Source organism: Schistosoma haematobium, chromosome 7, assembly GCF_000699445.3.
Source record: "Schistosoma haematobium chromosome 7, whole genome shotgun sequence".
Classification (NCBI taxonomy): Eukaryota; Metazoa; Platyhelminthes; class Trematoda; order Strigeidida; family Schistosomatidae; genus Schistosoma; species Schistosoma haematobium.
This window is the reverse complement of record NC_067202.1, coordinates 4,232,855-4,258,785: the sequence shown is the minus strand read 5'-3', so window position 1 is coordinate 4,258,785 and position 25,931 is coordinate 4,232,855. Positions and strand designations below refer to the sequence as shown.

General features: G+C 36.0%; 1 protein-coding gene across 3 annotated transcripts; it reads right to left on the bottom strand.

The window, feature by feature from the left end:
• Nucleotides 1-15,371: 15,371 nt before the first annotated feature.
• On the bottom strand, nucleotides 15,372-21,954 carry KLHDC9_1 (Kelch domain containing 9; the record flags this gene model as incomplete). 3 transcript variants are annotated; one of them, XM_051217836.1, is made up of 6 exons in its annotated part: nucleotides 15,372-15,824; nucleotides 17,280-17,432; nucleotides 18,452-18,776; nucleotides 19,501-21,022; nucleotides 21,063-21,826; nucleotides 21,866-21,954. In XM_051217836.1, 3 exons carry the CDS (start codon nucleotides 18,760-18,762, stop codon nucleotides 15,686-15,688), a joined length of 603 nt encoding a protein of 200 aa, XP_051064263.1. In that variant the 3' UTR covers nucleotides 15,372-15,685. The 3 variants fall into 3 exon arrangements, with proteins under 3 accessions (XP_051064263.1, XP_035586371.1, XP_051064264.1); XM_035729662.2 differs by lacking the exon at nucleotides 21,866-21,954 and having other exon boundaries at nucleotides 19,501-19,746; nucleotides 20,822-21,022; nucleotides 21,063-21,138; XM_051217837.1 differs by having other exon boundaries at nucleotides 19,501-19,746; nucleotides 20,822-21,954.
• Nucleotides 21,955-25,931: the final 3,977 nt, after the last annotated feature.

Genomic DNA, 25,931 nt, shown 5'->3' with positions numbered 1-25,931 from the left:
TCTAGAACTATCCAAGTTGCAAATGAGAAAACAGAAGACGAGTAAGAAAAAATACTATTCTAAACAGTACCAATTATGGTACACAATTCTCAGGTATTTATTTAGAATCATCCAATCCTCATATAGTGGGTTTTAGCATTTTTCTAATAGGAAAAGCTACACATCAAGATTCCGGAATGTTCTTCCAAAAGATCATTGGATGGAATATCTTCGGTTCTTTCTGAGCTTCTTAGAGCTTCCTTGAGTTCACCAATGGGTGATCCTCACTTACGTTTTTTTAAGTTTAAAACACGCAGATATATAGGTGTATTATATTATTTTTTGTAAGTTTTAGTCAGGTTTTAAATTCGTTGGCTCCAATTTAAAAAATGGGAAAATTTAAGGCGGATATATCTTACAATTAGTGAATATAAGTGTTTATAATGAGCCTGTTAAGCTTAGACAGTTGCTAGCATTATATTCTATGAGCTCATTTCATTCAATTTAGGATGCGCCAATTGCATATACCTTCGATCCAATAATGATTCTCACATCGAGAGTTAAACTCATTACTGTTTGCTCGAAATACCACAACGTTATCCACTGGGATACTGAACTCATGTGTCAATTAGGTTTTATAACATACATGGATTTTATTTCAAAGAGTTTGTATGTTCCCGTTATTGCTCAAACCCTGCGCTTCCTAGATACCACTGCTACCCACTATTCAACTTTACTAAAACTTCTGACTTTATAACACTAATTAGGTATATTATTAGAGTTGTATATAAGAAAAAAGAGACGGATCACTTGTTGTCCTTAATATCAATGATGAAAAGTTATGAACCTTTATACGCAAAAGAGTTCATTAAAGTCATTATTACCTAACGTATGTCTACTTCAATTAGTTCTTAATAACATTGAAATTATTAAATTACCAACCAGAATGAATTTATATCAATCAAATTTGACCTCTTTGTAAATAGAAAAGCCTATTCATCTGTATATATATTTAATGGTTAAGACTGAAAAGACTGATTTATTGTCATTTAGCTTCTAACTTAAGGGAAACATGGAATACAATAGACAACTCGGAATCAACTAGACGATTTGAACTTTTTAGATGACATAGCTCTTCTATCCACACACACAAACAAATGCAAGTGATGACAGCCGGTGTAGCAGCAGTCTCTTCATCAGTAGGCCTTAATATACAGAAACGAAAAAAACTGGATCCTCAAATACAACACAGAGAACACCAACACAATTACACTTGACTGAGAAACTCTGGATGATGTGGAATTTTTCATGTACTTGCACAGCATCATCGATGAACAAGGAGGATCCGATACAAACGTAAAGCGAGGATTGGTAAAGTAAGGGCTAGATTCCTACAATTGAAGAATATATGAAACTTAAAACAACTATCCATCAACCAATATCAAAGTCACAATCTTCAGTACGAACGTCAAGACAGTCCTACTGTACACAGCTGGATCTTGAAGAACCACTGCAACTATCATCATATATATACAAGTATACACAAACAATTGTCTATGGAGGATACTGAATGTCCGTTGATCGGATACCATCGGCAACAGCCTACTGGTGGAGAGAAAGTATCAGCTTCCAGATGAGGAGGAAATTAAGAAAAGACGTTGGAAAAGGACAGGACATACATTACGGAAACCATCACACTGTATCATGAATCCTGAAAGGAAATGGAAGAGAGGAAGTCCGAAGAATACACTGCGTCAGGAAATGGAAACAGATATGAAAAGGATGAACAGCAATTGGAAAGAACTGAAAAGCATTGCTCAAAATAAGGTGGGATGGAGAGTGCTGGTAGGTGGCCTATATGCTCCTCCATGAGGGGTAACAGGCGTAAATATATAAATAAGCTTCTAACTTAAGACTGAAAAACATTCTTGTAAGTTGAATGAAATATCTTCATTACTGACCTACATGCTCACTCACTCAATCACTTTTTTGCCCTCCCTCTTTCTCCCTCTCCCTCTGAAATTTTAACATTCCTTTCAAACACAAATATCATGTCGAATGTTTAAAATATTCCGCCTCATAGTTTACTTCATGAACAAATCTTAGTCACATAACCATTGAAAACTGGAAATTAGTAGAGAGATATTTTGTTGTAATATGTCACTTCTTAGGATTGCTTATGTACGACCTCATCAGATGTTGAACCCAAAAATTTGTTTATCATTGATATAGTATTCAATGGCAATGTTGCCCAATCATTTTTTTTCAAATACTGTTTGTGATTAAAATGCCTTATCCAATATATAATTGAACTTCACTGATCACGACTTTGATATTAGTTGACAGGCAGTTGTTTTGAGTTGCAGATGTTTCCCAGTTATAAGAATGCTGTTCTTATTTGTTATGTTCATTAACTTGAATGCTACTACTGGTTCTCCTTACTCGGAACGGAACGAAGAAGCTATCACGACTTCACTTAATCGGCGAACGAGAACAAGACTGAGTGACCAAAAACTAGTAAGCTAGCTATTGATGCGTCCCAGCCCCGCTAACTAGAGGGAGAAGTCCAAGTTTGGAATGGGAAGTATATTCTGCAAATCAGCCAGAAACGAGTGATAACAACAAACACAATTCAAAACGTATGTGTACAGTGCAAAACAGTCCTTGGGGAGAGTTACCGAATAGCATTTAAAAGACGCAACAAACCAATAGCATTTAAGATATTTTCCAGTGGGAAATACGACATGAAGGTGACAAGATCGCCTTTGGCGCGAAAATAAGGAAATTCAAATTTTTTAAGTAAAATTACAAAATTAGGCCCTTTTCCAAATGAGTTCTGTGGGATCTAACGTCCCCGACATTATTTTACCAATCTTCACTTTTATGTCTGTATCGGATCCTTCTTGTTCATCGATAATGCTGCTGTCTAGGTACAGGAAACTTTCCATTTCTTTCAAAGCTTCTTCTTTAAATGTGATTGTATTAATATTCTCCGTGTTGTATTTGAGGATCTTGGTTTTTCCATAGTGTATGTTGAGGCCTACTGATACTACATGTTGTATGCTGTACTGAACTTAAAATCATATAAGTATATTCCATAGTGGGTTATAAATTAGTTTTGCTTATTTTTTTGTTTAAATGAATAAAGTGAAATGACCTAAATTTGAACTTTACTTTTTTCAGCATAATGATTTCAGAAATTTTTTATTTTACATACATTATCAAATCAACTTCAATATAATCAATAAGTGGAGAGGTTCTAGGAGAAAAAGTCAACAACAACAATAGTGTTGTAGTCAACGCGAACACAAGTGTATGTGTGTGTGTGTGTGTGTGTGTGCGGAGGGGGTGTGCTACAGAATCACTTAATAAAATTTGAGTATAAATATTTCATTTGTAAAATGTTAATCAATCGTCTCAAACTTGATTGTTCTTTCAATTTCACACTAATCATCATTGTTTTTTCTCGTTCACTTTTCTTTGATCTACTTAATCTTTTGCTACCAAGCATTTCACTTTCAATTGATTGGTACATACTACTTATGTCTGTTGATATCAGTAGTATATATTACAGTATTATTGAACATCTAATGGTAAATTTTAATGATATAAGATGAAAGAAAAGAAAAAGGAGGAGAGATCAATAATCTATACAGTCCATAGTATATATCAAACAATCATAAGAATGACTTTAGCTGTCATTCAAATTGATTATTCTTTTTTAATTGTTTTGTTTTTTTTCTTTTGCGTTTATTTGATATTACTATGAGAAAAGTTGTGTTCATTAGTTAATAGGTACCTTATTCCACTTTGTACTGATAGTTAAAGTAGATAACGTGATGGCATTTGAGGCGAATGGTACTGGGTTCGAGTCCTAGAGTGAACATTAACTCTGGAATGCAGATATATCCATATGACGACTCCCAAATAGAATGAAACGCGCGTCCTGGATTACACTGCTAAATACTATTCATCTTTGCTTATAATGCTTGTGAATTAAGACAATACTCACAGTATACACATATGCCAATAAGAGACTGATCAATTGCATTCCTAAAATATCAGTGAGAAGATTCAAGTAAACAATATCAAGTGAATTTGATAGTTAATTTGTAAGTATCTTTGGTTGATATTACGAAATATTTCAAAGAAATTATTGACTTCAATCGTTGACGTCAACAACAGTACGATTCGATTCCCTATGAATTCATTTGTGCTGCATAAACGGGTGGTCACTTAAACTTTGTGGTCAAGCGGATAATGAGTTCGGAGTTTCAAGAAAAAAAGGACTGAGTTCTAGTTTCGAAGCGAACATCAAAACTGAGATAGTGGTACATCAATTGGATCAATCCTAAATAATAATAAAAAAACTTGAGTTCCGGATACGTCACTAGCGATCGTCAGACTTTTATTAGATACGCTTGTAATATCAAAGCAGTCTGCTAATAACGTACATATAACAAGGGTGGCTGATTGATTGTAATCATTAAGATCAAAACAGCAAAGATTGAAACCCATACAAATGAAATTATTATTTGTTGAATAGGTCAGGCAGATTATAGAACAAGCAATAGAATGATTAGCTTTTCAAACGTTTTATTAGCCCTTTGCACACAATGTGAAACTGGTATATGTTTGCGTTAGTAGTAGTAGTAGTAGTAGTTGTTGTTGTTGTTGTAGAAGAAGAAGAAGATATTATACATAGATTATTTAATTCGAAAAAATATGAACTTGTTGTATAAGGGTTTTTTTCATTTAGAATCCAGAATTAGAGAAACCCGAATGTAGTTATAGCATTACATAACCTCCTGACCCATATCGCACAGCATCTTTAGTCCCTAGTTTAGCCGTTTGCATAGACCCTAACCACGTAATAGCACCTATCAATATGGTTCAATTGAAAAGTTGATAAGATATTATTGTCTTCATTTGATTATTCTTAACTCTTTTTCTGTCTAACCTATTCCTGAATGTATTAACATGCATATTCCAACCTCATAGATCAATGAAAATTCATTATTTCATTAGTATTAACTAATCTAAATAAGAAATTCACTTGGTATTATTTGGCTTGTATCTTCCCATTGAATTTAAATTCACCTCATTACACAAGCAAGTGGCTATCAGGATTTAGTAGCTAAGTGGATAACGCGATGACGTTTGAAGTGAATGTTACTGGGTTCGAGTCTCAGAGTGAACATCAAACCTGAGATGCAGGTACATCCAGCTGACGAGTCCTAATTAGGACGAAACGCGCGTCCTGGATTCCACTGCTAGCCACTATCCATCATTGCTTACTAAATAAGAAATGATGATCAAAAGTTTTCCCAAGAGATCAAACTAAATTGATTAATATATGAACAGCTGTTCTATTAAAGAAAAAACAAAAGAAGACTATTAAGAGAGTAACAAACCAATAAGGGGAAAAAATAGATAGTTTCTTATAGTTTTAATCAAATAAGTAATAGATTCGATTGTTTCATGAATTTCCGAAAGGAGAAATAAAAATACAAATTCAATTCTATGAAATGAGAAATAAAGAGAGAGAGGGGGGAGAAAAACACCAGCACAGCAATAGGAACAACAACAGCAACAACAACAGCGTAGCTTTGAGTGATCAAAACATTCTCTAATATACATACATCTAATATGTTGTTGTTTTCTTTCTAATATATAAAGTTTTGTCAATCATTATGACTTAGTTATGTAACCTTGTCTATTACATAATACCGCAGATTGAAATCATGAGTCAATTGAAGCTAGACCACAATGGAAAACCTGGAAGCACTGGACGGCCGTTTCGTCCTACTATGGGACTTCTCAGCAGTGCGCATCCATGATCTCGCAGCCAGCGAGATTCGAATCCAGGACCTATCAGTCTCCCGCGAGGCGCTTAACCAACTACATTGCATAATATTACAATAACAGATAGAAAAATGTTCACAGATCATATTCCATCTTATCAATTCATCAAATTATAATCATCAATTGTAATTTACTTGATAATAACACATCAAATAATATGTATATATCATTCAATTGGAAACACTGACTCGCTTGAATACAAACAGACTGATGATTATAATGATAGAATGATGATAATTGGAACAATACAAGTAGAATTAAATAGTAAAGGATAGAAGAGAATAGGGAATGAATGAATGAATGAATGAATGAAAGGAAGGAAGGAAGGAAGGAAGGAAGGAAGAAAGAAAGAAACAAGAGAGATAGCCAGTGAAAACAATGAGAAAACTATGCGTGATTAAATAATAATTATTCAATGGCAAAGAAATTCTCATTTGTATGCTAAGATATAATATTATCAGAATGCGTGGGGGAGGGGTTGTGGAGATTGTAATAATTTTAATGGTTGAATTTATGAATCGATCTAAGCTAGATCACCATTAAAAATCTGGAAGCATTGAATGTCCGTCTCGTCCTAGTATGAGATTCCTTAACAGTGCACATCCAGAATTCCACACATGGGGCTCGAACCCAAGACCTACGGTCTCGTGTGCGAACTATTCATGATATCAGCCTAAACTCAACAATCTCTATAACCCTATACTAATAATTATTATGTGTTCAATAGTGAATACCTGGAATCACTGGAGAGCCGTGTTGTCCTAGTATGGTATTTCTCGTGTGCTCACCGGTGAATGACTTTAAGATGAATTTCTTGGAGTTATAGTGAGAAGCCGTGACTAGTAGAGTTCAATCGTGTCTGTTGTGAGGCAGTTAATCACTGAAGACAATTTTGAATGGTCGTGCAACATCGTGGGTTCGTTGAAGTTAGACATTAACACTGTCAAATACGGGCTCAGTAGTATAAAGGTTAAGCGTTTACTCGCAAGATCGAAGGTCCTGGGTTCTAGTCCCGTCGTACGAAATCGTGGATGTGCACTTTTCAATAGCTCCATACTAGAACGAAACGGTTGTCTATTGCTTTCAGGTTGTCGGTCGTGGCCTAACATTTATCCATTCATGAAATCAATATTATCTTTATTTGTATTGATGGTGATAGTATTAGCAGTATTAGTTGTACCAGTACCAATAGTAGCAATAGTAGTATGAGTAGTAGTAGTAGTAACTAGGAATACAGAATATTTCGACGGAGATGAGTAAGAAAGAATGATCGAAACAAAGTTATTTCAGTACTACCAAAGTAGACCATATGTAGTAGGCATATTTCTTGCAGATCTTATCTAAACAATGATGGATTTAAAGACGATAATGAAAAGTTTACATAAGTTCAAACCACCAGTTTTTTTTCTCAAGTCAGATTTTGAAAGTACGATGGATTGTGATCAGTAGTCGATTGACTTTATTCAGAATTCCAGGAATAATGAGTCATGTTAGATAATTTCATTATATACTATCCTTATTTACTGTCTATATATGTATGTTTGAGTACGAAGCATTGGGTTGGGCTTTATTTGGTTATGTATTTTATCTAACTATTACTTACTTACTTACTGACTTACGCCTATTACTCCTCGTGAAGGAACATAGGCCACCCACCAGCACTCTCTATCCAACCCTGTCCTGGGTTATTCTTTCCAGCTTTTTCCAGTTGTTATTCATCCTTTTCATATCTGTTTCTGTTTCCCTACGTAATGTGTTCTTTGGTCTTCCTCTTTTCCGCTTCTCTTCAGTTTTCCAACTTAGGTCATGCCTCATGATGCAGTTTTTTGATCTCCGTAATGTATGTTCTATCCACTTACAATGTCTTTCCCCATTTCCTCTTCAGCTGGAACCTGATTTATTCTCTCCAACAGTTGGCTGTTGCGATCATTAATATGTAATTAAAACACAGGAATAATGAACTTATTCATAATAATTAGTAACTAAATGTTAATTGGATTAATGTAATAGCATCAACTCTTCATACAAGTTCCAAATTGTCTTAAATAAAGTGAACAATTAGCTCAACTGTTTCGTACTGTTGGCAATCATGTTCGACACACTCTTAAATCACATTCAATCAATCTATCATCTTGATAGTAGATACATATATATGTATCAGATATGTTTGTAAAGGTTTTTTCTGTTGTATGATTGTTATAACTTGTGGCCTGTGCGCCCTGCTAATGTATAACCTAATGATACCGCCAATTAGAGAGGAGTGAATTATCGACCGGACCAGTGACGCATAAAACCCATGAGAGTAGCCTAGTGTCATTCTCGGTCCTGTTTCCCGCCTAGCCCTGACTATCATTTCATGAACATCAATCTCAGCCTCTGTTATATGAATCATGTATTTCAAGCGTATTGGGTTTATAAACCAACGAAATAGACCACATCGTACCATAAAATAGGGAACAACATTAGTACAAGAATTGGCCAAATGTGGTTTTGAATGAGAGAGATAGTAATCGATGGACTGGGCATAACACAAGAATGGTAAATTGTATAATGATAGTTCATAGGTCAAAATAAAGCTCACAATAAGAGGGACACGAATATGAATAGTTTAGTTACTTAACAGTTATACAATAAAAATATACGCATAGTAATAGTCCATAAATAGATCCCAATAGTAACCATTCATTATTCACATCGGGATATAACAGAGATGATGAACACAATGTGTGTAATCGTATAGTGGTTACTTCAATGCAGATATCGTTTGTCTCAGAATCTTAGTTCATTAAACTGTTTCCTATCAAGTTTTACCAACAGGTACAAATGTTAACAGATAATTCACTATTTAGTGGAAATGGAAATGATAGTATACCGAAATGTCTATAATTCGTTGAAACAGAAATGATCAGAAGTCATCAGTATTCAATAATAAGGAGTATGTTTTTTTTAGTAAAGATCAGTTATCTTCTTAAAAGTGCTGACAGATGGAGTTGATACCACTTTCTTTTGGGCAGGACATTCCTGCAGTTGAACATGCAATGAGGAAAATGGAATTCCATCCATGGTATTTAAACACTTTTGTTATAGTCTCAGAGATGATTAGTTTAAAAGCGATCGGTGAGGTAAGACATACTAACATTCGTATCATTATTTAAGCTATAGAATGCCATTATCAAATCATTTCACTTTCTACGATTAGTTGAAATGTTTTTAAGATCTTTAATGGATCTTCGTAAGAGAGTTTAGAGAGATCTGTCGCTAAATTAGTCCCTCTACACACACACAGTTATATCAGCATCCCTAATAAGACATACATGGGTTTTTCTTGACCATGGTTTAATCAAATATGTAACCAGATAAATATAGTTTGGATATGTTGGTGATGTGATACCTCAAAAACAAGTTCAATGTAAGATTATTTATTGATATTAATTATGATTTTCCCAGATTGAAATCATGAGTCAATTGAAGCTAGACCACCATGGAAAACCTGGAAGCATTGGACGGTCGCCTCTTGCTAGTATGGGACTCCTCAGCAGTGCGCATCCGCGATTCCGCACGCCGCGAGATTCGAATCCAGGACCTATCATTCTCGTGCCAAGCGCTTAACCACGAACCCCATCTGATAATTATGATTTCGATTTGATAATTGAATAGGAATATTTTATTAGTTAAATAAAAAGTTTCACCAATAATTTCACAGTTGAATTCACGAGTCAATCTAAGCTAGACCATAATTGAAAAACTGGAAGTACTGAACTCCCGTCACGTCCTAGTACGGGACTCCTCAACCGTGCGCACCTGCGACCTTGCATGTGGAACTCGAGTCCAAGACCTTCGGTCTCGAACTAGAACACTTAACGTCTAGACCACTAAGCCGGGATCCGATGGTGTTAATGTCTAACATTTTAGTGACCCGGAGATCAGACTCCAGGTAGATCGTCTGTAGTTTGTTACAGGAATATACATGTCGTCAATCGTCGTATATAATCATCGATCTAAGTCGTGTTAGTGAATAACGAAATTAAATAAGTCAAATACGATGATGAATTTTGAATACGTGTATTTCATATAATCGTTGATCCAGACAAACGATCAAAGAAACGAAACTTTGCGTGGTGGAGAAGGTGAGTGAGCCAACTCGATTTAACCAAGTGTGAATCGATATTTATAGTTAGACAAAAGTAAGTTACAGACATAGGATGAGTAAGATAAGAAATGCAAACACATACGCTCATATACAAAATAGTCACGATTAACAACCAAATAAATTACAGGGTGAAAATGTGGTTTGAAATCACAATTGATTGGTGATCAATCTCATGCTTGTCTAGTCCTTAATAGTGCAGATCGAATGCTATCGATCATGTTGCAATGTGGCCACCAGTCTAGGTGACTCGACACTTGAATGAATAGATTGATCTGTCCAGAGGCTGAAATAATCTATGTAAGCTTGACATAATACCAGTCGCTACAACTTAAATCGACCCATGATCTTGTGCAATCTTTCATCTATTGTCTGAGATGGATAACTGTCTCAAACCAAACATAGATTAAACTTCAGTAGTCTTGTCTTCTTACTAGAACTCCAGAAAATCCTTCTTGAAGCTAGTCACTAATCAGCACATGATTAGTACTAGTATGGGGATTTGTAGAGATTGTGGTATTTATACAGTTGGATTCATCAGTCAACTTTCGCTTCAGTTTATTTCTTAAGTATCATACAAATATCGTATCAACTCCAAATAATACTAGAATATTCAGTTACTTCAATAACTAAACTCTCATATTTACGCATAAAACTAATGATCTATCGATACATTTTACATAGAGTATGTTTTCTATTAAACACTAGTGAGATGGTGGGGATGATTTGTAGCTCAGGTGGATGATTTTGATAAAGCTTTGTTCTCTGAGATGGATCGTTTGGTTGTGGAGCTTTCATCGTTCTTCTGAAAGACATCATCAGCATAAACTTCAGGTTTAGATGATTACAATGTAATAGCTAAACATATTGATACAATCTAGGTAATAATTGATAATAAGAATGTGTAAACAATCATTTGAAAGCACTTTCTATTATATATTGCCATTAAAAAAGGGGAATAATAAAGAAGCGTCCGTGCGCGACCCCGATGGGTCGGTCCTAGGTTCGAGTCCAGAGGGCGGGATCGCGGATGCGCGCTGGTGTGGAGTCCCATACTAGGATGGAACAGCCGATCATTGCTTCCAGGTTTTCCATGGTGGTCTAGCTTTAATTGACTCATGAACTCAACTACAAAAAATTAGATTGTATCTGAAAATGATTCCAAATCAACGTAGATAATGGTACAAATGTGAGTCAGCCCAAGTTGTCATACCATATTAGATGATGAAATTAACAAGATGAGTAGCGAATGAGTCATAATAATATAAATATTAATAGATGTATGTTGTGTTCGGTCGTCGCTGATTGCTGTGCCGGAAAAACGCTGATCACTTATAATCGGAACGAGGGACCTCGGCAATTCCCACGATATGAAAGTAAGAACAAAAAGACTGGTATAAGTGATGATTTATTAACCCCAAAACACTATGACGACAACGATGAATCAAAATAGTCTAAAATACACTGGTTTATATATTGATTGTACACTCATTCTGATTAATGATTAGGATGAAATCACATACTCAGTTATAACAAATCACAGACTGCGAGCATAGTTCATGTCAAGTGGATATAAGAATATCGTATATTATACAGAAAATATCATACTGGGAAAACAAATCAAATACTACACTAAATGATCCTCATGTTGAATTAGAAGGGAAGTAATATTGAATAAAACTCATAATGAGTAAATCAATCGAAAATTGACTTTTCTTTCCATCATATCAGTGTGAGAATGATTAACCAACGGGGAATACAATTCACGAAGGAATAAATGAAAACTACAAAATAATATTGAAGCCCAAGAGTTAGAAGAAGATACATAGCTGATAAGTCTGTATCATTGACACCGATTCTTAGACATGCAAACCAACAGCTCATTGTAGTTCGATAATAATATGCAAACGATGCTTCGAAAACATTCATGATCATATACATTTAGGTTAAGTATGTATTATGTAATAATGTATGTTTCGTATCACTTTGTCCTACTTTCGAACTCTTTAGTTGTGCAATAACGAATGTAGAACATTCAATCAATAAAAAACCTGGCGGTTAAATGATCAAACTTCCAGTAATTTCTGATATGTGGTATATGATCAAAGCCATTAATCTAACTAAATGTTGTCATCTTATTCTACATTTCTTTCCAGTACTTTGGAAAACTCACACTAAACTAGACACCGGATAACTTTGTGGGGCCCTTTATTTTGTCGTCACTTAGATCGAACGATGTTGTCGAAAGGGCTCTCCATTTTAGTAGCCCGGGTTCTGATTCCAAGGAGATTGTAATGATGATTGTTGTTGAAATATATATATCGCATATCCTTGTATATAATCATCGACTTCAATCGCGTTAGTCAATAACGGAATTTAAATACATATACTTTGTATATAGAGCGAATGGAATAGAACAAAGCAAAACGACGCGCAGTGGAGAATGGCAGGTAAGTCAACTCCCATTTAACAAAGCGTTAATCAATATTTATAGTTACACAAAAGTAAGTTACAGACATGTGATGAGTAAATGGGATAAGAAATGTACACACACCTACACGCTCATATAAAAAGTCAAGATTGATAAGCAGATCATTAACAAGGTGAAAATGTGACTCAAGTAGAATGAATAGATTGGGCTGTCCGAAAGCTAGAATAAGGTATATGTGCTTAATATAATAACCGACACTACAACTTCTTTTGGCTGCTCTTTTAAAATGAGGTCAATCAGAGGGGAAAATTTAAATTATTGGATTTCATATCGTTTGCTTGGCGATGAATTGATTTCTGGGAAACCTATATGTTTAGCTATATATTTTTAAGATAAAATGGCTTCGTAAGGTCTTCTGGTTAGGGTTATAAATTATCTATCAAACTTTGATCAAATACTAACTAGAAATGAATGTCTGTATGGTATGTGATATATCTAGAGATTAGATTCTTGATATACCGCGGACTACTTGAACACTAGAACCCTCCCAAGTCGCAAATGGGAAGACAAGACGAGTGAGAAGAGACATTATTCCAAACAGTGTCAATTATGGTACAAAACTGTCAGGTATTTATAGTACTTAGTAACAGCGAGATCATCATTATGATCATCCAATCCTCATATAGTGGTTTTTAGCATTTGTCTAATAGGGAAGCTACACGTCGGGATTCCAGGATGTTCTTCTAAAAAATGATTGGATGAAATGTCTTCGGCTCTTTCTGAGCTTCTTAGAGCTACCTCGATTTCACCGGTGGGCCGTCCTCACAGTATGGTTTGCAAAACTGCAGAAAAATATTATTTTTCTGTTTCTAAAATCTGGAATAACGAATGCTGTTTAGAAAAGGCAAAGTATATTAATTATTGTGATAATGTAAAGTGAGAGCTTGTTTTCATCGAGCTCATTTGAAAACAATGTTTTAATGTATCTTACACTTGCTGGAAGAACATGCTGACGAAGACACTCATGGAGAAAATACAGTCTTTCTCGAGTGGAAGCCTACCTCTTGGCGAAAGTCTCCCATTTTTGAACAACGAGCAGCGTACTACGCTCATATGATTTTGAGGTGGTGGAGAAGATTTGTAGCTCAGGTGGATGATTTTGGTGGAGTTTTGTTCTCTAAGCTGGATGGTTTAGGCGTGAAGCCTTCATCGTTCTTCTGAACGACTTCATCAGCACAAACTTCAGGTAGAAGTGAAGTGTTCGAAGTTTGCGCTGATGATGTCATTCAGAAGAACGATGAAAGCTCCACGACCAAAACCATCCAGCTCAGAGAACGAAATTCCATCAAAAACAATATTTTAATTCATTTAGTGTTGTAAGAGCAACATATTTGGGTTTTTTAACCCTAGACAGTAGAAAACATATTGAACGTATTTGATAATCAATGGCTTGTATAGTCTGTTTGATAACTACTATTGTACTTGGTGTAAACTATTTACGCAGGTTTATAGAGAATGACATTTGACGATAAGTCTCTATAGAAATTGACGCAACCTGAAGACGTACTAGAAATAAGGGTCATTGAATTTATGTTACAAGATAGTTTTGAACTCCTTAAACATGCACACTCAGGAATTTATTCAGCATCAAGCGTTGAAGAAGAAAACAATCTTGCAAAGACTAAATTTTTTTTTAAAATTTAAAATCAGTGATGCATTTGACACATTTAGTATGTAGCTAACAGTGGATTCCAGGATGCCCATTTTACCTATCCAGGATTCATCAACTGGAACCAAGTGTTAGTGTTCACATTGAGAATTGGACCTAGTACCTTCGGAATTAAATTCTCAACGCGTTATCTGCTGAGCTACTGAATTCACACAGTTATTCACCTATTCAAAGGGTCTGAAATTGTTAGTAATCGTTTTCAATTACCTGTCCTCAACATTTGAAGGGAAAGGCACTAGGTCCGAGTTTCAATGCAAACAACACAGATGCTGGCGTATACAACTGACGAATCACGTACCGAATATACTAAAACGTATACCATAATGCTAAATAAAAATAAGCCGTTTAAGATGAGCACATATCAACAGAGAATGATTTATTTTACTTAAACACATAAACATTGGTACAAGAAGGCACCAAATAGATATGCGCCACATAAATCATTCGATTTGCATGAGAGCTGGGATACTGCCTGGGTGCTCAAACCGAAGTAGGTGGTCTTCTTAGGAGGCCACACCCGGAGCCTTCGACCTAAAGGTCTGGTCCACAAGGCAGTCGAGCAACGTCAGGAGATGCGGTAACATGGTAAGCGGTGACCAACAACAGGTTCATACGCCATTTGTTCCTTCAGGATACTGGAGCCTATGTGCACCATTGGTTCGGAATCAGGGTTTACCAACTCCCACAGGTAGATTCTCTGTATCCACCAACCCAGTTAGAGCGCCGGCCATTCACTTTCCATCCTCTCAAGTTCGTAAATAACACCCGTGATGCAGGAAGGCAGTGAGTAGGACTTCCTCGACAGTGATTGTATGCACGTGGCCAAATGAGAGCATTTTGAGAGGGCGGGCCCTCTCCACTCTCGGCCGTACCAGGGGATTTGGGGGCTAATCAATTGCAATCGTGAAATTCGACAAAGGGAAGTTACAAACCATTATCAATAAAATGGAAATGTTTAAAAATGATCAATCTTTCGATCATTTGTCAAATCTCAAAGGAGTTTAGTATATACTGATAAAGGGTTTATCATTTTATAAACTACATATCATTTCACTTAATATACGGAGGACCTATGACGATTAATAGTAGTATCTAACTAAATGGGACCAGTTATTTGTCTGTTGTTGTCTTTTTTGAAAGAATAAATGAAATTCGTTTTTTTAGAAACGCAATTTCATTTTGATATTCAAATTAATCCAATTAACTAATTATTTAAAGTATGAGAGTTTAAAAATATATATATTGAGTATGAAAGCCACTTAGTAATAATAACAAACTTGATACTTATTTTACAAAATGATTTAAGCTACTTATAAGTAGTGTAAAGTAAAAACAAACAAATAAATATGTGGGAATGTTACATAACAGCATGAACAGATGGTTATTATTACACTAAATGTTCACTGAAAATAGTTCAACGGTAATGAACTCAGATCGTGAAGAGTTTTGTTTTTAAAAATCTATAGGGAATTAGGATAGGGGAATATGTCGGTAAAAACTATTTCCTATAAAATAATTATACTTTAAGTGTTTGTCAATCAACTCTTATCAATTTCATTAGTGTATTCATTGTTTTACCTTGAGGTCCAAGACCACCATGTAACCAAGCTGTACCATCATTACTACATACTGCAGAGACTGCATATGCTCTTGGTTCATCAATTGTACCAATTCTAAAAGGATAAGGATATAAATAGTGGTTTTGCATTAGTGAAAGTATATCAAAAACGAATGATAGGTAGCGGTGATGATGTTTGTAAATACGATAAATGGAACATTGAATTTATTTTTCAGACTAGAAATATTGAGTCACAATTTGTCAAATTGAGTTGACAAGTTTACTTTCTTCGATCAGCTTCTTTTCTATTACCATCTATCTGTGTTAACGCGGATGTATGGAATATTATTTATCCAACAGCTATTCTTGTATTTGACTTGTTGACTTTTTTCGTTATACATTAACGCAAATTAAGTCGATGAATATGTACGAGGTTAAGGTCGTGTGTGACCGACCTCAAGCAGTTGTCCCTTGGGCACTGCGGTCACGCTCTCAAGTGACTAAGACCACCGTCTAACCCAATTTCCTTTTCAGGTGCCTCCAGAAGAACCCTTCCATGGTATGGGTAACCGGGAAGTGATAACTGCCCTCATACCTCTAACAGCACCCAAGATCACTGTCATCGTCTTCCACACAATAAAGTGGGACTATTACATTCATGTTGCTTTAATCAACACACGTGAAACAGTTGTGTTTCAACTATTTAGTTAGTATTTTAAAGTCTAAATCGTTGCTAAATGTAACTTTGATAGTGATACAAAGGAAAAGATTTGTAGATCAGAAGGATGATTTTGACGATCAGTCATATATTCAGGTTTGTGACAATCTGTTACTTTTAATATACCGATAATGAGTACAATGCTGACATTTAAAAAGTTTTCAAAATAGTTAATGAATGAACAACTTGAACTTTATTAGGCTTTGATGAAACCGTCGCCAGTGAAGGATTTCACACACGCATGTCTTCTTTCGTTGAATCAGTCTTCTTCGACCTTATTATTACAATAGTTTTTTTTGTAACATTATGGCTCGAAGTATCTGGGGCTAAGAGGAGAATGGGCATCAAAACTAGAATGTATCTCTGTGATAAGCTCAAGATGGATTACTTTTATCTTCACATTTCATCTATTCCTTTGGAACTATACCTGTTATAATCAGTTTTGCCTCAATTTCTGTGGAGTTGTGATTCATCGGTTAAGGCTATTAGGTTACTGGGATTAAAACCCACTCAATCTACTTCGGTTTACGCAACTGGTTAGTATCACTAGCCCTTACACTTAAACTGTGGTTCGAAACCAAGCACATGAACCTGTATCTGGTAACGAGTAATGATAATAATACTGACAATAATAACCGTTGGTATTATTCTGGCTCGCTTGCAATTCATTTTGTCAATTCCCTTTCTAATAGCGTTTTGTGCTAGACCCCATGTTGACGTTCACAATCGAATGAATATTGAAATTTTGAAAAAAAAAAGTTCATGTTTACGCCTATTCATCAATAAAATCTTTACAAATACTAGATGCTTGTACTAACGTGTCAAGAAAAAACCCAACATATTGAAACCTACTCGTAAATTGTCGGTTTAATACTACTATCGTTTTCAATATACTTTAAAAGATATGCTGAATTAAGCGGACCATGTCTTAATGCATTGAAACCTTCTCCTGTTCCAATAAATAAACCACCAACACCTGGTATTATACAATGACCACGCCAACCACTGAAACAAACAAGTGATTAAAACATAAATAGTAATAATAATAATGATAATAATGATAATAATAATGGGAGAAGTTCAGTTAGGAAAAATGCAACCAGAAACAATTCTTTCAGTTAACGAAGTTACTCTCACTTTTAATGAATAAAGCAAAAGAAAATTACAGCAGAATTTCCACTGGCCTCAACTCTGAGCCATATCTGATAACGTCTCAAGCCACTGTGTTGCACCATCTCTAGAACCCCAACCAGAGAGTCGTGAAAGACAAACAGAAGCCAGTCTTGTAGAGCTCTTCTTCATACCACGACACCATGTCATACAATAACCACCTCTCTGCTTTTTCAAACCGGTCCCAGCGTCGGCAAACAGTACAAGACGTGCAATTCGCTGGGACGACATTCGTAGGACATGTCCAAGCCACTGAAGTCAATGTTTCAAGATGGTTATACCAACTGAATTATCGTCTCTGTGTCTGAACACACGACGCCGAACCTCCTCTGTGCTAACATCGTGTAGCAACCGGATGTCATCAGTCCTTCGGAGACAACACAAGAAGCCGTCTAACATCAACTCGGAGGCCAGGCCATACAAACATAGAGGAAAACTGCTCTCACCGGAGCGTTATAGATCCGACATTTTACAACCAGACTAACATCATGAAGGTGCTAGAGATGAGCCAGATTGACATAAGCCGCTCTGGCTCTTAGTATACGTGCATTAATCTCATCAATCACGCCACCACCAGTACTTACGCAGCTATCTAGATACATGAACTTCTAGACTACTTTTAACTCCTCACTACCAAGTTTGAGTGCAGGTACAGGGTCCTGTCAGCCTTTTAAAGTACTTTGTACTTAGAAAGTGAAAAGCAAATCCCATACCTATGAAGACTGACTGCCAACTGGTTAGGTGCTGATTGCAAGGCTTGTATATCATCTTACAGTAAGACAATACCGTCCGCATACTCAACGTCAAAAAGTTTTCCTCCAAGTAACAAATCCACGCTATTTATACTTACTTACTTTTGATAGGATGGTGAAATTTGAGTTAGATCCGACTTTTGTTTTTGTTCAATATTTTTAATAAAACTTGTTACAACTGTACATGATGTCAATGGAAAGTCAAGGCGACCAGGCCAATTGCATGGTTCTTTCTTTTTATTATGGATTATTTTCCATTTTAATAAGTCGACCGAATTACTTTTACAACCACCAATGGTAACTAATGTACATGGTGTGATCGGTGTCGATGTATGATAGCTTCTTGACGATACTGTTAAACTGGAATCGGCTTCGCAGTAAACATATTTCATTCGTTGTTGAGATGAATCCATATCAATCAAATTACCTGTTAATAATAATTTATGGAATATTTATCAAAAAAAATAGTCAAAACTATATTACGTAACGATAAACCGGTCGATAATCCAATGAGCTGAAATAGAACCTGGTTGTATCATTAATAGTGGAGGTTCAAATGATCCCAGTATTGACATTCAAAACCGAATTTTTTTATCAGTCTTTGTTAGCATATACGCGTCCAGTAAGAATTGCCTTGATATAGCTATTCTTAAGTTTTCTTTTACTTAGAGCAAGTGAATTGTGATTAACAGTGAAATTCAGGAAGTGCGTTTCGTCCTATTTGAAACTTGCTAGCTGCATTTATCTATACCTCAGTTTTGATGTTTACATTAGGACTCAAACCTAGTTAACTCTATCATCTGGGAGGAAAGGGGATTTGTGGGATAACCAAGTCTGTGGATGAGCTCCAATCGCTAGATGTTTTATATATATTCTGCATTTTATTTTGTAGATTTTCTCAACTACATCACAATATCTCCATCTATGTTGATGCGAAATGATGGAAAGGAAAATAAAGTAGTTAACTGATAATTAGATAAGTGCAACTAATTGGTATTAAAACGAGTCATCAGCTTGAATGTCATCTACTATTTCACTCCAATTCTATTGACTATTCTTACTTTTCTGTCTTCATATAATCTTCCCTTAATAGAAATTGTTATTAACTGGAGAAGACACTGACAAAAAATGTTGAAAAGTAGTTAACCTACCATATAGTAAGTAAATATTCCCTGCCTTTCTTTGGCTTCGTAGAGAACCTTCTCGGCCGATAATAATAGCTGAAAACGTATTCTCATCATCTAGTGAACGAATTATTTGAGCAGAATGAGCTGACAACCCAGCTCCCTGGGGAAACCCTGTAAGCAGTGGTTCATTCAAAGCAGGAGGTAGCCAAGTATTCGATTGAGTATCATATGTATGTATACCTGGGATCCTGATATGTCCATTCCATCCCCCTTTATTAAAATATGCATCACCATGAAGGTTGAATAAAAATGGCAACAATTAGATAGGACAGATGTTTTGTATATGTATCCAGATCTAAGTATGTTGTACAATACATTTAAGTTTTGATGTTAAATGACTGAAGGAAACTGGTGGAAAGCATCGGGCCTAGATTTTATGTTAGTTGACACTTATCTGCAAAACAGATCCTTGATTTTGAGAGAACTGTCTCCTCCTGGGGGTTCGAACCCGCGACATTGACTGTAACACTAGTTGACATAAATTCGAATAGCACAGAAAGTGTCGGCCCCCTTAAAACCATGAGTTCATCTTGCTGACAAGTGTGGCCTAACAACAAAATATAGGTGCATGGTTTCTTTGACTATGAAGCCTCAAAACATACTTTAGACGTTAAATTACCTCAACTAGCAGAAAAACTGAAACTTGATCAATAGAACTCTACTAGCAATAAGAACAAGATAACCTCTGGGTATGTCGAGATAAATCCAACCCAGCAAGTTTGAGGGATAAGGTTGACCAGTTACATGATGAGACCTACTCTAAAAGACAAATAACAGGGTTAATAAGATACAACTGATAACAAGCAGTGATTAGAATCGATTGATTTTACACTCGTGGGATAGTTCTATGAGGCCCACTACCATTTTCGGCAAGCTTTGATCTCATTCAGAATGCTAATTGAAGCTCAGTAACTGAGCCCTAGAGTTCTGAGAACGTGACACCGCCAATAATTATATCGTGTTCTGACATGCTACCGAGTTTAATCCAAGTGTTATAAATATAGAATGACAAAATTAGGGAATTCGTCTCCTGAGTGAGCAACTACGATCACTCGACAAGAGAATAACAAAAACGATTGGCCGGATGATAACCCTACCTACAGTTTCAGTTAGTCTCTAGTTGAGAGAAGATAGGTTAGGAAATGTAAGTAACTACTATTCCTGACCCGACAATCCACTATAGATACCCCTAGGGACTTCAGAGATGAGAATTACACAACTACAATGTTACTACGTAACATACTTTCATATTAACGGTCATTAAATGTGATTGATACAAACTTACCAATAAAAACAAGATATCTATCCTTGAAAACTAGACATGTATGTTGACTAAGAAATGGTGAGTCTGAAGATGTAATTTCCATCCACTGGCCTATTGTAGGATAAAGCTGTATCTTGTAAAAACAGTTGCTCGGCGTTTTACATGATACATCATTAGAAGTTATTCCGCCGTGCAGATAGAGATCTCCCCTTATAATGGCACCTGGAATATTTTGTTCAGAGCATACAAAAATATGTTATACCAGCATGACTTTGTAGCGCAGGACCAATCGTGCCATTTGTTGCATTAACCCACTGAAGAGAACATCGCTTTGTCATTTACTAAAGTTTAATATTATGTAACATATGTGAAGTGAACATTTTTAGCGACTTCGACATAATCCTTTTTATTAGTGTATACTTGTAAATGTAATGGCAATAAAAGTGAATTGAATGCATTAGTAGTTGAAACAATCAAAATTCTCATCCTACTCTTTAAGTTTAAGAGCTAACCGATTGAAATGTGAACAGGCGAAGCTAAAATGGTAACATTACAATCTCGATAGTTTAGTCAAAATTTAAATAGGCACTAATATGATTTTGTCGAAATCTAGACTGCGAAATAATTATTCATTCTTAAGAATGAAGGCTAAGACTGTGATTCATGGACGGTCTGATGAGATCGAAGATGGTAGTTCTCAGACCTTGACGCGGAATTTATTCATATATGGGTTTTTGTGCCATTTCCCCAAAAAATTTTATAACGGCTTCCCCAAAATTGGGAGATTGGGTATATATGGCTAAATGGCATATTGAGGTCATAGATGATGTCATTTCTTGGTGAAATTTACAGCCTCACCTGTGAATTTAGTATCTTAAATTCGTAAAATTTAAATTTAGAACCACAAACCGGTTTTTTAGCTGCTTTAACAGAAGTGAAAATGTCATAATTGTTTACGGATAAGAGCAAAGGGATATCCACTTGAAATAAAAGAAAAATTTGTTTTCGCTATGCAAATTTTAATGACTAGCGGACAGTATCTATCAGATACAACGGAATCATCACCTTTTAATTACCAAAAAACACTGGGAATAAACTCAACTACGGTTTGTAATTTCGGCAAACGACGTAGCAACCAATCAGAATAAAGCGGTTCAAATGGTTTGAATGGTTCTGCTGTGTTGTGTCTCCAGTTTCTGAGTTTTGTCCCTAAAGTTTTTGTTAGGGCTAAGCTTAAGTAGGTGTTTAAGGGGATGTCCAGAAGTTCTTAGTATGCTGTAAGCCATTAGAAGGTCACTTCTAAGACATATGTACTCTAATGGGTAAAGGTTCAGTGATTGGAGGCGCTCTTCATAAGGCTAGAGTTGGAGTCCACGAACAGATTCCTTTGCTTGCCGTCGAACACCTTCCAGAGTGCCTTTATCCTTTTGATATGAGGGCGGAAATACTATGTTTCCGTACTCTAAGTGAGGAAGAATTAATCTGTTCAAGATTATGTGGAAAGTTCTCCCGTCTAACTGGCCGAAAATGCGCCTCAATTTTGCCAATACAAGGTTTTCTCGAAAGGCATTTTTGTCACAGTTAGCGTGTCGGTTTATCCTCTTAGTTACGTACTTTCCTCCAGAGTTTCTCATCACCAGCGAAAAGTAATAAATCTGACGACACCTGCTCTGGAAGAAGAGATCCCAGTATTGAAGGCTGGGGACCCCAGGCAGGCAGAATTATCATTTCCGCCATCTTTGTAAACAGTGGTGGTCAACTTGCTTCATTCCGTTTGTCATCTGACGTTTTCTTGTCGCTGTAAAATTTAATACTTTCGTGTGCTGAAATTCCGAAATTTATGTGATACTCTAAGTTTTGGTGCCAATTTTTTGAGCAAGTTTCGTTTTCTCGGTTTTTGATACTGTTGTTCAGGTCAGTGTATTCATTTCGGGGCGCTATGATAATTAGAAGTATTCGAATCCTTGTATTAACCAGGAATTCACGAAACAGTACAATTTAAGCCTAATTGGACTAGATGACCACAAACGAACGTACCTTATTTATAATTCGAAGTCAACCAGGGATCAAGTACAAAGCAATCATTAGTTGACACAAACATCACAGGTACTTCGTGCTTTATATGATATAACGATGAATATTTGCGCCAAATCTTTATTCGCATTTTGATTGCATCACTTTTGTAATCATTTAAACTACGGTCAGTGCCACATAATCTTTCACATCCACGCGGTCAGAGCGTTTCTAATTGAGTCCTGTACGTTGTTGTTGTTTATTCCACAGGATTAATTAGTATCTAAAAAGATAAGTTGTTTTAGTCTTCCACGATCTCATAATACAATTAAATACTGCTGACTTCGAATTCTTCGTTGACGAGTTGTCATCATCGATAATTGGAACCTGTAGTCTCATCGCATTTTGGAAAAATAGTAGTAATTAACATCCCATCTGATAATACCCTATATATGCACCGAGATCATGTGTTTCCTTACTAATCTGGAGACTAAGAATAGTGTATTGTATATGAGTAAATAATATTACTAATTTCGTCATTTCGCCCGAGATCGTTGGAATATTCGTGTGTATTTATTGACAAATGTCTACCTTTTGATCTGTTTTGAATGTGTAAATCAAGTGATTTTAGATTTATTGAAAGCGCATTTGCCCAATAAAACTACTGGTTCTGAACTAACCATATCGAATATCAAAATTATAACTTTCTAGTGAGTTTTTGAGTTTTTTGAAGCATGGAAATAATCGATATGTAAATGAGTAGTGACGTATTTGAACTAATAACAGTCCCTTTCCTTACAGCAGCGACAACCTCATGTAACGCTAGAAATGACCTCGAGGTTTGTGGTACTCTTCCTGATCCGACATATCAGATGTAAATTTGTTACCAAGTAATTTAAAAACTTGTGGTATTTGTACGAACTAATGATTGCCCGCTGATCACTAATTCCAAATATAAAACGTTCGTTTGTGTTCGTCTAGTTCTACCTCCTTAGTTAGAACATTAGTTCGAATACTTCTAATTATTATAAAACTGATCAATTTGCTTCTGGTTCTTCGATATGACAGTGGAAATAGGTTTAGTTTAACCATTCAAGCATCATGCGGGAGCTTTGTTATTTCGGGAATCAGCTTGTTTGTTGTTCTTTAAGCCCTATCCAACAGCTCACTATTTCCTTAGGCAGAGGTTAGCTGCTTCTATGCAGCACTCGAGTTTAGGGTGCACGAATACTGCATACAAAGTCAAAAATATTTTTGTATCGACATGGCTGAAGGCCCTACGTATTGACCATAGGGTTAAAAAACCTTTGGCGGCTATCGCACGGCAGTGCGCAGTAGTTCTTAAGTCTTGGCTAATGATGATTCTTAGGTCACTGTGTTTCTGGACAACATGTAGCTCAATGTTGTTCGTCGTGTATGTATCTACAGTGGCACTGAACCCCAATCACACAACTTTTGAAGCCGAGCATATAATTACCGAAAAGATTTATATTTAACAGTCAGCACGAAGAGACGGTTGCTGTGACGACGGACCACGGGTGGACTCGAGAAAGCTGTAGGAGGCTTAGAAGGAGCCGAAGACATTCCATCCAATCACCTTTCAGAAGAATATTATAGAATTCTACGTGTAGCCTCCTGATTGGTCAATGCTAATAATCCCATGTATGCGGATTGGTGGACTGTAATGATGATTTCGTTCTTACTAAAATCTATAAATACCTGACAAGTTTGTACTATAATTGACACTGTTTGGAATAGTATTTCTTTCATTAGTCTTCTGTCTTCTTACTGCGACTTGGAAGGGTTTTGGTGTTCTAGTGCTCTGTTATACGCGGTACATCAAGAAACCAACCTTTAAGACATAACAGTTGCCAATGGAGAACGCGGGAACATTCAATTCATTTCAATCGAATGGCATGGCTAGTCCTTGAAAACGTGGTCATTCTGTATGTCCTGTCTTTATTCGCTTTCAATACATTACTCTATCTTTGGCCTAAATGTGTTCTTCAGAAGTACTAAGTATCATATCGCTAATTATCACGATACGATAAGTCAGTGCTGACAATGACTGGACTTCCACATAAGATCTTATGGATTAGGTAGTCAAATCATGACAAATTTACCATTTTAGGATTAGGTTTATTATTAGAGCAGTACTAATATTGAACTTAGATCATAATTCTGCATATCTGTACCTTGGTGACCAATATGCATCATAATGCACTTGGAATAATTTATCAACGACTGTCAAATTTTATACCATTCAGATAGTTTCTTCAGATCATTTTGAAGCATTGAGCTACCACCCCTACTTTTGATCGCTCTTCATATCTTGACGTCGCCAACATATGATAAAACCGATGGTAATAGGAGAGGAGGAGGGTAATTTACACGCAGTAGGAACAACCATAAGTTGCCTTTGCTTTCAATATTTCTTAGCTTGCATAACAGCCGGATGTGAGGAACTTTGTCAAGAGCATTGCAGAAGTCAATGTAAAGTGTATCTACAAGTAATTATGGTTTTTAAGAGCCCGTCAACTTTCACAAGCCACTAATAAGTTAATGAGACAGGAATAACATATTCTAAAGCCATGTTGCTTTTCAGAAGGAATCCGGTCTTAATCGAGATACGTAAACAGCTCCTTCCGAATAATTTTTTCTGGAGTTTTGACAACAACGATGGTGCGACTAACAGATCGGTAGTTCTCAGGTTTATGTCTCGTACATGTTTTAAAGACAAGACTTACTATGGCGCTCTTTCAGCCGTTTGTTAATCGGCCCTGGTTTAAAGATAGATTAAGACATTTTCTTAATGGATTCGCAACGAAATTCGCTAGTTACTTCAGTAACCTAGGATACCTTTCACCAAGTCCCGTGGATTTGTCCATATCAAGCTTATTTGGCAGACCAAAGACACCAAGTACTCTAATGGCCACATTGTCCAGTGTGTGGGGATTTGTATAAATTGACGGGAAGGGTGTCTCTGAGGTATATACATTGCTAAAGTAGCTTGGAAATACTTCAGCTTTAATATGGTCGTTCTCCCCCAATGATGGAGTATTACTGTCTCCCCGTAATACTTGAATATTTTTTCATCTTTTGTCCTTTGTTTTATACA